We start from the raw sequence: 16,073 nt of genomic DNA on the forward strand, positions 1-16,073 counted from the left end.
CAGCACAAAAACTAGGGAGTACTGAACCTCCCCGCAACAGCAGCTTATTAGCCAAAGAATGCTGTGGGTTGAAAAACGCCAAGGCCAATTCAACTTACCAAAATGAAAGCACCACTCAGAGATACCATTAAACCAGATATATGAATAAACCGAAGGCGAATACCAGTCACAAAATACCTTCGCTACGTGCAAAGCCCATTGGTTGCTCCTGCTTTTAAAACAGAAGGTGACAATGCCACTCGATCGCACGTTGATTTATTGAATAGGCAAGACGGTTTTTTCTTCTGTTGTGTGAAAGAACGTCCCGGCTCACGGACAGTTGAGAACAAACGGAATGTGCTACCCAGTTACCTGGAACTACTAAGACGGGAAGAGAACAAAAGATGTGTTGTGTGGGTAGAACGGGACAGAGGAGGGGAAAAGAAAATGAATCATCAATTGCGACAATTTATGCTTCGGGCCGCTGATTGTTGTGGGTTCATCAAATGCCTTCGGAGCACCTGTTTCACAGGTATTGAATTCTAGAAATCAAAACCGACGTTAGTGGATACAACCGCTGCTGTTCCTTCCAACTTCTGTTTCTCGATTTTATTTGGGCGCTTGTCTTTTTGTTATTATTGTTGTTCAGGTTGGAGAACGTTTTGCGCTGCAACGTATGCAGGAGCCTTCGAAAATTCGTCTATACCAAAAGGCTTCGAACTCACCGGACACTCAGCGTTCTTCGCGCAGCCTGTCACTTTTTTATAGGGTGCCACTATTTGAAATAACTGCTGCCTTTTTCGTTCCTATGAGTGATGAACCCAGCGTTGAGTTTCCCGCTCTGAGGCCCTCCTACGCGGTTTCTACCAGCATCCGTTTGTCCTATTCCTCGACTTTTAAAATAATTGACGCCACAATAAGAGAGAGACTAAGGTCCGCGCTCATTGCGTAGGCGAAACGTCCTAACGCTCCTTGTAGAAGTTTGCCTTCACTGAGGGGGATTTTGACTATCTTTTCGATGCTGTTGTTCGGAGACTCGTCTCTCCTCGTCGCCCCGCATGTCCATCTTTGCATTTTACAGCGGCAAAGGTCAATATTTTCTTCTATCGAGGACCATTATAATGGGTACCTTTAATCGCTGCATTTGTGCCGCCGTTTGCGCGTGACCTTGTGTCGGACATCATGTGCGCGGCGCCATGTTTATACATTATCCCAATAAGCATCATCATCATCATCATAATCATCATCATTTCCGTCGTCGTCGTCATTATTAGCCGGTCTAGTGCAGGACGAAAGCCTCTCCCTTAGGTATCTAACCATAGCTGCTGAGCACCGATGTGAAAAGCAAAATGTTTTAGATGCGACTGCATCTCATTCACTCGCCTTGTCCAAGCAGCGTCGTCGGCGTTGTTGTCGTCCGACCCTCCCCCATTCTCCTCGCCGCGCGAGCTGCGCTCTCCGCCGCTCACCCCCTCTCCTCTCGGATGTCCCTCTCTCGCGAGGGGCATTGGATTGAATTCGAATGGCTTGGCTTGGCTTGGATTGGATTGGATTGTATTGGATTGGATTGGATTGGATTGGATTGGATTGGATTTGGATTTGGATTGGATTGGATTAAAGTGGACTGTGTTGGATTGTGTTGCGTCATAGCCGCGGCAGACACACTGGCGCCGGCGCATGTGCAGTACTCTCTCTTCCGCGGTCTTCTCTCCTTCGGGCGCGCTGCGCATATAACCGGTGTGCCGCTCTCCGGCGGCCTTTCGGTCGACGGTTGCTCTCCGCTTGCGCTTGAACCCCCCTCAGCGTCGCATCACATCAGGGTTCTCACGAGGGGAGGTGGGCGAAATTTTTGCCACTTCCAAATTTTGGGGGTCGAGCACAGCCTCCTCTTCTCCTGAAGAGAGAATTACTATCATTCGGCCACGAGTCCTCAGAGATAAATTACAATCGCAGATTTTGTAGTTTTCGGGGTTGTTTTAACGCCTTGGAGGCAGAAGAAAATAATTATCACGGCTTGTATATAGAGCTCGGAGCAGCTGGAAATAACGACACCAGAGTATCATGCTGCTGCTCTCCAAGCGCATGTCGCCGCACACATAACACATATCCATACGCGGTAGTGACAGAAAATTACATGCCAATACCTTACTTGTATATCCCGAGGACCAACAGCCGCAGGCCAATGCCCACAAATGAACACATGGCTCGTGCCTATGCTTGTGTTTCATTTTTCCTTCGGAGATACAACTTTAGACGAAACACTAAATGTTGTCCTTTAAAAGTCGTTGTAATTATGTAACGAACGCCTACAGCTGTGTCTGTGGCTCGTGGCAGCTCCGGGTGACCGTCTGCGATATGTTTGTAATTTCTCGTTCTTTTTTTCTTGTGCGTGTGCTTGGGGAAAGTGAGCAGCATGCGGCCTCGCTTGCCTTACAACTGTACTGTACACTTGGTTTTGCAGTTCCCTGGGAACGTAGTTGTATCAAAGTGCTCCTAAAACTTTCCCATGTATGTTCTTGGGAAGGGGCGGGGGGGGGGGGGGGGGGGGCGGTGGCTTTCTTTTTGCGTGTCGTTTTTCGAGAACCGTTGAGATAAAGAGATAAAAGCTGGTTGGTCACTGCTTTACCTTTTGTTTCCGGTTGATCCTGTACAAGCGAACGTTCAATTTCCAAGGCATGCCAGGCACAGAAGAGATTATTTTTTGCTGTCAATGAACATGTATCCTGGCACGCACCGCTATGCTGAAATTAAGCGATTGACTGCGACCACCACCGCTGAAGACGCGTAGCTGGTGCCGATTTCTTCAGAAACGTTTCGTCCATTTCCCATACAGCAAGGCTTGCTTAGTTAGACCTTATGTATTCTGCCTTTGAAATACCTACCCAATTCATGTGCAAGAACTACAACAAAATTAAAACTAATTCTTACTAATTTTTTGCGCGCCAGCATCATCAGCCTTCTTTTTTCATGAGAACGCAGGGTTCGTGCGCATCTTTTCACCTAACCCCTCATTTTCTCGAAAGAAACGCAACACTATTTTGTACTACCCCATAGAAAGAAACGAATATAGTACCTACGCAACGCTCCGCGGTAGCGTCCAAAACGTATCGTACCGTTAAATTCACCAAAATAAAAACGAGTAAAGAGAAGGGCTTAGACAGTTAATATGGTCGTCGGAAGCCGGCACCACAGACTTACCTGTATTCGCTTTCTTGCAGTTATTTGTGACAAACCTCTTTTGGCGGCGCTATTGGCGCCAATGAGCGTAACCAGCTTGTGCGGCATCTCGAACACGACATAGCTTGCAGCACCGAGTTAGACGCAAAGGCTGGCACGCACTCGATTACACGTGGTGAATTAAACGTCTGTTTTTCTTTTATAATAATTGAACGTGCATTTCTAATCAGAAAATATTTGCTCCCCTCCATTACGTACCTGAGGTGTCTTTAAGATCTACTTTGTGTTGAAAACCTGTCGGAATGTACTAACTTGCTCTCCGATGCCTGTAGTTTGGTGATTCAAGGGGCGTTAGCTGTAGATTTTGTTCATACTGACTGTTGTTGCATAAGGAATTTTGCATTTGTCGCGCGAACCAAAATCGGCTTCAAAGAAAGCGTCACTCAGACCAAAAAAAATATCGCGCCAACAAACTGGTGCCATAAAATTGATGCAAATAACGGCAAAGGTTTGCCAAAATACATACTTATCTTATAAAAACAAAAAGGCCGCTTATCGCTTGATTTGATGTCACAGCGACGCGCAACGAATTTCTCCCCACTTAACTACGCTTGCGTTCTATGCCACTAAAGTAGACCATCTCAGACACTCGGTTGTTTCACGGCATTGAAAAAACTATGCAGAAATTATAATTTTATTCTAATCTTGATAATTTTCATAGAATAACAAAGGAAGTAAAGGTCGTTCGGGGTAGTTGCCTGCTAAGTGATTGCTCAGTAGACGTCCTTTAATTTTGACGGTTTTGCACCGAATAATCTAGAAGACAGTTGAACGCAGCCATTTGATGGTCACGAGGGCAACCGGCAGCTCGTCACTGTACACACCGTTCTTCTTAAGACAAACCTGCAATTGGAAAAGAAACAGTTAATGTCGTTAATTCTGTCGTGATTTACATTGCAAGCTTTCCGTGCCTGGATAGGTACCTTCAAAACGTTTAGCGTAGTTGAAGGAAGGAAGGAAGGGAGGGAGGGAGGGAGGGAGGGAGGGAGGGAGGGAGGGAGGGAGGGAGGGAAAAGGAAGGAAGGAAAAAAGGAAGGAACCCTCCTGAAAAGTTCCGTATATACGGAAATATGGGAATACGGAGTACTTTCCTAGAAAGACACACAGCCGCAACAAAACAAGGAATAATTTTGAGAACCACACATGAAATAAATAGGGCATACTTATCCAAGAATTCGACACCGATTTTATGTCTGTAAGTTTACTATAACTGCCAAATCACTGCCCGTATGAATTCCGTATATACGGAATATACGGAAAACATACGGAGCGTCATTTTGCTTATTATTGAAGATAAAAACACGAAACCTGTGCCAAACGTTTTTATTGCGCACAATAATGTGATTCCCTGTTTTTTATACTAACATCTACTTTCGGTGTGTTTGGCGGAGGCATAATCCGTATGAACTCCGTATTCCCATAATTCCCTATATACAGAACGTTTCAGTAGGGAAGGAAGGAAGGAAGGAAAGAAGGAAGGAAGGAAGGAAGGAAGGAAGGAAGGAAGGAAGGAAGGAAGGAAGGAAGGAAGGAAGGAAGGAAGGAAGGAAGGAAGGAAGGAAGGAATGTTAACCAGGCTATGGCCTAGTTTGCTATCCTACACGTGGGAAAGGGGACCAATAGGAAAAAAAGAGCAAAGCAGGAAAAGCGTGAAGAGGTGGGCTCAGCGTTAGGACACTATAAACAAAAGAATTAAGTAAGTTCATAGAGTGTTGTCTTTCGTGCTATAGCCTTCTGTACAAGTTCGTCGTTTTTAGTAAACACAGGAGCGCTTTTTTCGCCTTGTGCGTAGATGACGGAGAAGTCCAGTGGCCCAGAATTTTCGCTTCGGGAAACTGCCGCCGAAAGTTTAGCTCCCGTAGAGATGAGGAAAGCTGCCTTCTTTCCGATGAAAAACGTGGACACTCGCGTAGAAAACGGCGTATATAGTCTCCGGTGTGTCACAGACTTCACATGCCTTACTGGCTGCCATTCCGATCAAAATAGGAGCAAGCATTTGGTAATGAGACTCCCAGCCACAGACGACAAAGAGCCGTTGCATCAGACCATGGGAGGCGCATTGGGAGAGGGCGCTCAAATGCGGGTCCAGGGCATAAATACGAGTACTCGTGAACTCTTGGGTAGTCCGTTTGGATAGCGTGGTATCCGGGGCAAGTTTGCGGAGAGTTCTAGCTGCGTCCTGAATAACGCAATGGAGATTGTCTCTGTTTTCTGGTGTGGCAAGCGGGCGGCAGCGTCAGCACTTTCATTTCCGACAATGCCGCAGTGACTGAGAAGCCACTGAAAGGCAATGTTATGACCCGTTTTGGCAGCACGGTCGTCTTGTAGTCTTATCTCGGCCAGCAATTGTTCATGAGGTCCGCGGCATTGGCTGATTGAAGCGATTGAAGAGCAGAAGATCGCCCACCTTCGGCATGAGGCTTCCTCAATGGTGTGAAGGGCGCAACGGATGGCGGTAAGTTCCGAAGCCGCGGAAGCGGTGGAATGGGCTATCTAATTCTGCGGACATCGACATTCGTGGTATAACAACGGCGCCGGCAGAATGAGATGTTGTTACAGAGCCATCGGTGTAAATATGGGTGCGGCCACTGTATCTCTTGTAGATAAAGGAGAGTTGGCGGCTGTAGTGCGAGCGTAGGAAAATCTCGCTTCTTCGTTAAGCCTGGGATAAGAAAGGCATGCTCGAGGCTGCGTCGTACACCAAAGCGGGAGCAGCGGCCCCGTCGCACGCGTTATAGCTAGATATCATGCTGGGGATGTGGGCAGCTACAACCTTTGCGAAAGATGCTTGGGGGCGTTCCGATGTTCATGCTCGCAAGGTAATGATCAGGCAGTCTGGTTAAGCGCCTAATTTGCGCCCCAATTGTATCAATTGTGAGTCTACGACATAAGTGGACAAAGGGTGATCACGAGTTGCAGCAATGGTTGCAGCTGTTGACGTGCACCGTGGTAGGCGAAGGCAAGTTCGGAGGGCCTGCGCTTCCATCTCTTGCAGTTCCTACATATTTGTGTGGCATGTACCTGAAAGTAGAGGCAGCCTGTACCGTATACATAGGGAGCTCAAGAACAGCGCAATATCTGCAGCATTGATTTCAAGGGAGTTACCCAGGTCTTGCCACCAATAAACTGAAGAATATTCGCCCCTGCATACAGCCTTTTCATACAACGTCCGTGAGGCTCCAAGAAAAGTCTCTATCGACAACCACGCCAAAAAACCTGTGACATTTCACATAAGGGACCCTTTCGCCATTCATTGACAAAGGCTATGCATAGGCCTTCCGTGAAAACCCAAGCACTGAGCATTTGCTCGTAGACACTTCTGTTCCCGGAAGAATATACCTAACCGCTGGATAGCAAAGGCCGCCAAGCACGGTTGGACAATGTTTCATAAAGCGACTAATCAAGCAAAGCAAAAAAAATCACTCAATCAGGATGTATAAACAATTTCAAGTAATCAATTTTACTTAACCAATAATGTCAAAATAGTAACTTTCCGAAAAGATGAAATTGGCAGCACCACATTTTCGGTGGCCCTTAATTTATTCCCTTAATAAGTAGTATTTCAGAGCCACATGTTCCAAGAAAATTTTGCATTGGAAGTAAAATAAATTAAAGTGAAGAAATAAAAACGCAGAAACAGGTTCAGAGAGCCAAATAGAATAATAAAATCAGAAACCCCTCCGTCTAACGACGACGATGGTTGAAACGTGAAGCTGGCTTGCGTGCGAAAATCAAATGGCGAAGTGACAAAGTCGAAGCAGCTGCAATCAAACTCAAAGCGTGAACAATTAAAGAGTAAACAACCTGAGAGTGAAAGTCCAAGCGTCAAGGATCAAAGTTCAAACTAAGTGTCCTCAAAGTACAAACTCAGACGACAGCAAACGAATCCCTCCCGAGAAAGCTGAGCGCCCCCACCCATCGCCGTCGTCCAAAATACAAGCTGCCAGTGTCCAAAGCCAAAGTTCACTTCAACTCCGCCGAAGCCCAAAGCCAACACCTGCGCAGTGAACCCAAAGGAAATGCTGAACTGCGACTACGATGATGGCGCGATCGTATAGATGTCGGCTTCACAAAGCGTGGGACCCAGGTTTGATTCCGACCACGGGAAGCGTTTCTGTAGCGTAAGCTACACTGGCCGAGGTTGAGCAGTTTCGGGTGGACCCCGAAGGGACGTGCTGCGCAAGCGCGAGGAGCATTGGATTGGATTGGATTGAATCTGGATTGGATTGGATTGGATTGGCAATAGGAGTACGGGTGTTTAGAGAAATTGGTCTGCACATTCGCCGGTCTGCGCATTCCAGAGGAGTAACGTCATAGCCGCGGCAGACGCACTGGCGCCGGCGCGTGCCCAGCTGTGCGCCTCCGTTGCGCAGTAGCCAAGTCCGACGTTGCGCCGGAGCCGCTTGATAGACGTTTCACGTGGCTGCTAGAGAGCCGTGCTGTGCATGCGCGAGGAGCAGTGACTGGACTGGACTGGACTAGACTAAATTGGATGGGATTGGATTGGATTGGATTGGACTGGACTGGATTGGATTGGGTTGGAGTGAGAGCGCGCTGGGCCGCACACCCGCAGATGTTGAGAGAAAGTGTTCGCTCTCACCTGGGGACGCGCCGGCGCAGTGTTTCTGCCGCGGCTATGACGCAACACAATCCACTTTAATCCAATCCAATCCAAGCGAAGCTAAGCCATGACAAGCCAATCGAATCCAGTCCAATGCCCCTCGCGAGAGAGTGTGCGCTATCGGAGAGGAGGGGGGGTGAGCGGAGGAGAGTGCGGACGCCGACGACGACGACGGACGCACGCAGGAAGGACAGGGCCGCCGACAAGAGATGCTCTCAGCGTCGCATCTAAAACTCGCCGAGTACATTGGAATGGCGACTTAACTTCGACTGGGAGCTCCCCATCAGCGAGGCATTACCATGTTCTATCTGCTATGCACCTCTCTTGATGAGTTTGCATGCGACGATGATGATCCAGTCGGAGTATTGTGTAACTTTAGGAGACTGTGTCACCATCCTTGAAGACTCCGCCTACACTACAGCTCAACATAGACGCGAACAGCAAGGGTGCTTTACCAAAGTGCTCAATAAACCACGTTTATATGCATCCCCCTTTTACAAACCCGCTTCTTTCCCTTTCATATCACCTTTCATCACATCCACAAACTCTCGTACGCTACATGCTGTGAGGTCCTCTCACGCATTGCTTTCTCATTTCTTCCTCCATGACAATCCTTCCATTTGCCTACCTGTCTTCCATTCCTCCACCAGCTGAGATGTATTACCTGAAAACCTCAGCAGGATCCTATGGTGTCGACTTGTCGAGCACAGAAGTTTGAACCTCCCGCCTACTCTTGAATCCAGCCCTCATCCTCCCCACCACCCTCCACGCCAGAAATCATGCATGCCTCTTACTCCCACAAGCTCTTGGGAACGAATAGAGCTTAAGGCCATTGCACTCCAGGCATATTGCATCTCATGTCGATGCCTGCGTGCGCTTGCGTCTACACTCTTAGTCGCGTCCCGGATGGCGTCCTATTTATATGCGGTGGGCAGCCTCAATACCGTGATATAAGAGGCCCTGACAGACTTCTTTTCCGTGACAAAACCTCAGGTGGTTGCATCACGCTTATATGCTGCGCCAACGGCCCGTGTCACGGCTATAAACTAGCAGACAGCCTGACGCCAGGAATAAAATAAAAATGGGGGCAATCGTGAAGCTCCGAGCGATATGTGTGGCTTGCGGCGCATGCGCCTATTCCTCCTCACACAACCGCCCGCGAGCTTCTTTTGCGATGGCCGACGACGCGGCGAAAGCCGAAAACCTTTCAAAAATATCTTGCTATCTTGCGCGCACATTCGCAGTAGGAGTGCAAAAAAGTTCGCGCACGGCGAGTTGTGGTACAGTGATTTGAGTCTATCGCGCACGTGCGAGGGATTTCACCGCGGAGCAAGTTGGGGTCCCGCGCTTCGACTCTTGCTCTGTGTAGTTCATACTTAGTTCCGAGCGTTTACACTTTCTTGACCACGTTCCGCTGACATCAAATGTGTGCTTCGAGGTCGGTGTAACAGTGGAAACAACTGCAAATGCGATGCGTATATTAGCGCCACCGGTCACGCAAGCCAAGCTGCGCCGCCATGTCAAGCCGGCTGGCGTGTGTATTGTGGGCATAGCCCGGTTGAACACGAAACGATAGGTAAGTCCCTGGATGTCTTGTTTTTTGTTTTGTTTTTTTCGAGGGGCGGGGGGCGCATACTCTAAGAATTAGTGTTTGCAGACAACTATAGTAAGGGCCATGGAATTATGCCTTTTCCGTCGTCGTAAGAAGCCCACGCCAAAACTGTTCTCCGATACTCGGGGCGGTACGGTAAATTTGACGTACTTTATAGAGAGGATTCGGTTTCCCTGTGCGGCGGCCGTTTTGGGATGCAGGCGAAAAATGAAAACGCTTGCACATGTGAGGTACAGGTGCCCCAAAAATAATACGGAGCACGGGAGCGGTGGCCGGAGCGCGCAAAACTGCATGCCAGCGCGATCTATGCGTACATGCGCCGCAGATAGCGAGAGTGCGTGGGCACATCCGGCTGGCCCCTCTCGATGTTCTGACGCTCGTCTTATCGCCGGCTCAAGCGAAGCCGTGCTGCTGCCACCCCTGCTCGACAGGGGCGCTTTCGGAGCTTCACGAAGCGCGCAGAGCCAGCGAAGAAAGCTTCGTCTTCAGCGGGGTCCACTTTCTGCTTCGTCATGAATGCCACCGCTCTCACTATGGGTGCCTGCCGTGCTTCGCGATCCGCTTGATTTTGAATCATGTGGCTAGAATAATGCCTGGCTCCAGCTAGCGCATAAAAATGAGCAAAAAACAAAAATTTCATGCGCGTACTGGCTGCATTGCTGCGAAGGTTCTAAACGCCGCTCAAGAGAATTGAGAATGTGAGTGGAGCAAAGGCCAGTTGCTTCAATACAAATACGCTTCATTATATCAAATTCAATGAACTGAAAAAAAAAATGGGAATATAGTGAACTTAGCGAGGGCTTTCCGACAATATATCGCACTGAATAAAAAATGAATCAAAGGTATTTACAATGAAACAAATAGGTGAAACAGAATTTCTTGACAAGAAAAAGGGTTGCTTCAGAATTTTTTTCAATGGCAACCACCCTTGATTCATTTCGCCGAGCATTGTTGCAAAATATACCCAATCCCTGGCTTCTCAAGCAGGGACACACTTCATTTTTAAGTGAATTTGTGTAGGTTTGTGTCTCCCGCGTAATAAAGTATATTTGTGTTGAAGTAACTGGAGTCCAAAGGTATTACTTCCCATTTTATTTGATCGCCCATTTGTATCGTTAAGGCAATGCAGCCAGTACGCGCATGAAATTTTTGTTTTTTGCTCATTTTTATGCGCTAGCTGGAGCCAGGCATTATTCTAGCCACATGATTCAAAATCAAGCGGATCGCGAAGCACGGCAGGCACCCATAGTGAGAGCGGTGGCATTCATGACGAAGCAGAAAGTGGACCCCGCTGAAGACGAAGCTTTCTTCGCTGGCTCTGCGCGCTTCGTGAAGCTCCGAAAGCGCCCCTGTCGAGCAGGGGTGGCAGCAGCGCGGCTTCACTTGAGCCGGCGATAAGACGAGCGTCAGAACATCGAGAGGGGCCAGCCGGATGTGCCCACGCACTCTCGCTCTGCGGCGCATGTACAGGCGTCCACAGAATAAACCGGACCAAGCGAGCGGCGCGCGATAGCTATCGGTGCGACACCTTCCGGCCCAGCGCCTGCTATCGAGATAGCGGAGGGCGCATGCGTGTCCCTCCCTATAGTTTGTGCATGTCAGTTTCCTTGACTGCGGCTGCAGCACTCCGTTCCTCTCGAATGCGACGCGCGGCGGCGCCTTGCGCGGCTCGCCTACCGAGCGGACGTGATGCTTGTCAGCAGCCGGCAGCGAGCGCCATGCGCTCATGCCGCGTAACTGTGCGTTCAGCTGAGAAGGTTCGTTCGGCGCTCTTTTTATCACTTTAATGACTGGAACGCAAACTGGCGGTGAAGAAAGGCTGCGATAAAGATTCACACATGACTGAACCAGTGCTGGTCGTTATGCGACGAACACAGTTGATAGCAAGAACTGAATACAGCGAAGGTTTATTTGGTTCGGAACAAAAAAAAAAAAAAAAACATCGGTGATTGTCCGAGTGGTTCCCCTTATTAATTGTGTGTGAAGTTTCCGTCGTTTTTGATAACTTCACGAATGCGTCGGGGGAGCGACTCATAAAGCGACTTTATGATTTCGGGACGGGAGCGCAGGCGTTCCCATTCATCTTCCACTGCCTGCCACAACTCGTCCGCCCTGCGACCGCAGTCATTTCGTTTTCCGAGATTCGTCTTCATAACCCCCCACACATTTTCTATCGGATTTAGGTCTGCCCCGCACGGAGGCCACCGCAGCTGTCGCACCGCGTGGTCCTCGAGCAGTGAGCTCTCGGCTCGTGCTGTGAAGACAGGGGTTCGGTCCTGTTGCAGGATGAAGCACCCGTCCAGGACGTAGGGGAGCAGACTTGTCGAAATGATGTTACAGTACTGGGAAGCATTGAATTGCCCAGAAATTCTGACGAGGGGTCCCAGGCCGTCCGCACTCATTGCGCCCCATACGCTGACGGAGCACCTCCCACGGGAAACGACGCTTTGGATGTAGCCGGGCTGGTATCTAAATACCATCGGGCTAAATGCAGAAATACATTCAGGAAAGATATCTCCGAGGAAAGATATCTTCGAAGATGTTCGGAGGGTATACTAGATAAATCAATGAAAGGACATTCGCCGTGTTTGATAGTTTACATCGATTGAAATTACTGGCACATTTTTTTAGCGGGAGGCTGCACCCCCACTGCCACGTAGGCGAACAGTATCCTGTATAAAACTATGCATCAATTTTATCCTCTTTCCACATCGGGAATTACAAAAGCCCCGTTAGCCGATGCGGGTTACCTGAAGTGTTTCGTAAAAAAACAGCGACAAGAAACGCTTAACAAACGGTGCTTATAAAACTACAATTAAAACGTTTCAAATGAACCCAGCTGAATAAAATTTACAGGGACATTGTATATCGGTTGCTCCGAAATATAGTTATTAACAGGTAGTTATGCATTGCTAGACTTAACAATTACGCTTAGCGTTGCACTCGGGACCCCCGAAGGAATGCTCAGCAATTCTCACATTAAACCGTGCTCCCGATTTGACCTCTTACACATTAAATTGAGAACGACTCAGCGTGCAATGGAGCGGAAAATGACAGGTGTAACATTAAGGGACAAGAAGAGAGCGGAGTGGGTCAGAGAATAAACACGTGTTAAGGACATATTAGTAGAGATTAAGAAAAAGAAATGGACGTGGGCAGGGCATGTAATGCGAAGCCAAGATAACCGCTGGTCATTAAGGGTAACAGAGTGGATCCCTAGAGAAGGCAAGCGTTGCAGGGGGCGGCAGAAAGTTAGATGGGCAGATGAGATCAAGAAGTTTGCGGGGATAACTTGGTCGCAGTTGGCACAGGACCGAGGTAAATGGAGAATAATGAGAGAGGCCTTTGCCCTGCAGTGGGCGTAGATAGGCTGATGATGATGATGATGGTGGTGGTGGTGATGATGATGATGATGACGATGATGATGATTGTAGTAGTTTATAATATCATCTAGAATGCACATTACCAGCTACGTTTTACAGTTTAGTTTCGTACCTGCAGCTCATCATACGCCAAACACGCCGCTGTTGATCCCAGCGAGTGGAGAAAGTCGATTCGTCTGTGAATATAACTTCCTTCCACTCGTCCGTTGTCCAGCGCTCCACTGCCCGGGCGAACTCCAGCCTTTCCAGCCTCTGGCGGTCCGTCACGCGCGGTTTCTGCGCTGCCACGCAACTCCCGAGTCCCGCCTCCTTCAGTCGTCTTCGAATTGTCTCGCAAGAGACATTCAATGACAGCTCCTGTCGAATTTCTTTTGCAGACAGGAGGGGATCTGCCACAGCGGCTGCGACAATCAGTAGTTCCTGCTCCTCACTGGTGACTTTAGGCCACCCTCTGCGCTCTGCGTCAATGGGTCTGCCCTGATCATCGCGGTAAGCTTGAATAATGCGGCTTACAGAAGTCCTAGACCTCCCGGTGAGGTGGCAACTTTCCCACTGAGTAGTCCCTTCGATGAAAAGTCGCACGATGTGCCTCCGTTGCTCGATGGGGACGCGGGAAGGCATTCTTCACGAATATGACCATGCAGGACGAGTTACGGGCTTTATACGCTTCATAGATATCACTGTCCAATGGGTGACATGGAAGGAAACGCCTCATTGCTTTTCGATAGCAATTCACTCACACCGACAGCTGTGTATTTCGGTCTATTTTTCCGAAGCGAATAAACTCTTTCCTTCCTACTTTCTTCCCTCCTCCCATCTTTAAACCGCCTCTCATATGCCGCACGGGAAAAACTCGAAATTAAAAAAAAAAAAAAAACATCGCTGTTTTTAGTTCTATCAACTGTGTGTTTGTCGCATAACGACCAGCACTGGTTCAGTCATGTGTGAATCTTTATCGCAGCCTTTCTTCAACGCCAGTTTGCGTTTCAGTCAATAAAATGATAAAAAGAGCGCCGAACGAACATTCTCAGATGAACGCACAGTTACGCGGCATCAGCGCATGGCGCACGCTGCCGGCTGCTGACATGCATCACGCCCGGTCGGTAGGCGCGCCGCGCAAGGCGCCGCCGCGCGTTGCATTGGAGAGGATCAAAGTGCTGCAGCAGCAGTCAAGGAAACTGACATGCACAAACTCTAGGGAGGGACACGCATGCGCCCTCCGCTATCTCGACAGCAGGCGCTGGGCCGGAAGGTGTCGCGCCGATAGTATTCGCGCACCGCTCGCTTGGTCCGGTTTATTCTGTGACCGCCTGTACGCATAGATCGCGCTGGCATGCAGTTTTGCGCGCTCCGGCCACCGCTCCCGTGCTCCGTATTATTTTTGGGGCACCTGTACTTCCGTTGCCGTAATGAATACCGTGATGCCATAAAAAAATTGCATTTTTCCACGCGTTTCATTGTCCAGGTAAAGGCACATAAAACCCAGTTTCAATTTTGTATTTTTCAATATTCCATGGCCACTGCTTGTCATTTTCGGTAGGCGTAGCAAAAAAGTTATGTAACGTTTTTTCGTAACTAGGTTTTCGCGTCGTGGTTTCGGCTAGTGACTTTTCTGACGCGTTGAGTAGTGTGGATTCTGTGGCGATTTGTAAACTTCATTACGGTGCGTTTAAGTGGTAAAGTTTTCACATGAAGTCACATTCATGAGTAACACCAGCTTCATCTTGTTGTGTTCGCGACAGCTGTCGTCTGTCTGGAGTGTCAACTCGCGCTTTGCAGAAACATGATAGTATTGGCAGCGCAAACGCGGCGCGTCACCGGCGTGGAGGTCGCTCGAAGCGGTGGCTTCTAATGTTGTTACAGATGCGCTGGCTGTTGCTCGGTGCGCGCAGTTTACCTATGCTTTAGCAAAAGATATTGCTAGCAGTTTTGTTCCATCTTTAGTAAAATGTTTTGCACCATACTATTGGTGGAAATTGTTTCCTAAAAAAGAAACTAGGGCACATTACCCTCCGCGTGTAACAGCGAACAGATTTTCTTTGCGACGTCCAATTGACGTGTCGGCGTCAAATAAAATTATGGCAATGTTTTCTCGCACGCCTTTGCACTGAAAAAGCGCTCGGCCTTCCTATGTATATGAAGAAAACGTCCTTTTGGAGAGCGTTTAAATCTACAAGCAGTAAGAAAGAAATAATTGCCTAAACTACAGCGATGCACTTGCCTGATTTATAATATTTTTACATATCTGCTAAGGCGTTGCTGATACTTCTCTGCGCCCCTTCAGGCTATATTGTTATACCGCCGATAAATAACGCCACCATTTTGTACCTGGTCACTTTTTCACCTGCTGTTTTTCTTCACGCAGTGCCAACACAACAGATTGCTACCCGTGACTCAACGTTTTTGAAATGTTTACAACGTTGTTTCCATTCCAGTGCGACGCAATTCCAGAAACAGCAGCTCCCGAGCCAAATATTGCTTGGAGTGATTCTACAAATGTCATCTACATCATCGGAAGTGGTGTACCTGGACCATAATTGAAGCCCGGAGAATGCACGTTTTCTTTGTTTGGTAATATATTATATTAAGGACATGAGATACCCGTCAGGTTTAGGCCAAACGTTGGGCGTTATACAGTCAGTAGCCTGCGAAAAAGGCGAGTTTCCGCCGTGTTTTGTGAGCAGCAAGCTGCTGAAAATTCCATAAATGAAAACAATAATTTTATCTTGACAGGTCTTTTGCTCTTCCACAAAAAAGATTTTCATTTGTGTGTTCCATAAGGGCAATCTGCTAATATTTGTATTTGTTATTTCAGTATAAGTACTTTGTGTTCATATTTATATTTTGGATATCAAATAAAAAAGAAAACATCGTTCCTTCGACATGGTGTCATTTATGTGATTTTCATCTCACACTTGTGCATGCTCATGAATTCGAGAATGACAAAATACTTAACATTTACATACCCAACTCTATTCTCTGTTCGTGTCCCAAGCTTGTATGAGTAGACTATCACTTCAATATCCGGATAGGTTAAAGGTATACAGACACTTGCTTTGCAGCTTTGCTTGTAACATGGCATAATGAATATAGGGAGTTTTTTTATTATTATTTCATGGTATGTGCATTGAGGTCTGATAAATCAGGTGGCAAAACACTGAGACTATAAAGGCGAGACATCATCGCATGAAAACTGAGGTCATGAAGATATTCCAGAAGGGCACAAATTAAAAATGTTTTA

The 16,073-nt window shown here is 48.0% G+C and overlaps 1 protein-coding gene across 1 annotated transcript in view; it reads right to left on the reverse strand.

Annotated features, from left to right (window-relative positions):
* Positions 1–3,909: 3,909 nt before the first annotated feature.
* LOC144167673 (uncharacterized) overlaps positions 3,910–16,073 on the reverse strand; it is a 23,055-nt gene continuing 10,891 nt past the window's right edge. Inside the window, exon 6 of the mRNA XM_077696861.1 lies at positions 3,910–4,059. Within this exon, the coding sequence (XP_077552987.1) occupies positions 3,973–4,059 (87 nt within the window). The 3' untranslated portion in view covers positions 3,910–3,972. The remainder of the gene's footprint in view (positions 4,060–16,073) is intronic.

This window comes from Haemaphysalis longicornis, unplaced genomic scaffold, assembly GCF_048455015.1.
Source record: "Haemaphysalis longicornis isolate Haplotype H1 unplaced genomic scaffold, Haemaphysalis longicornis Haplotype H1 scaffold_2, whole genome shotgun sequence".
NCBI classification, from domain to species: domain Eukaryota; kingdom Metazoa; phylum Arthropoda; class Arachnida; order Ixodida; family Ixodidae; genus Haemaphysalis; species Haemaphysalis longicornis.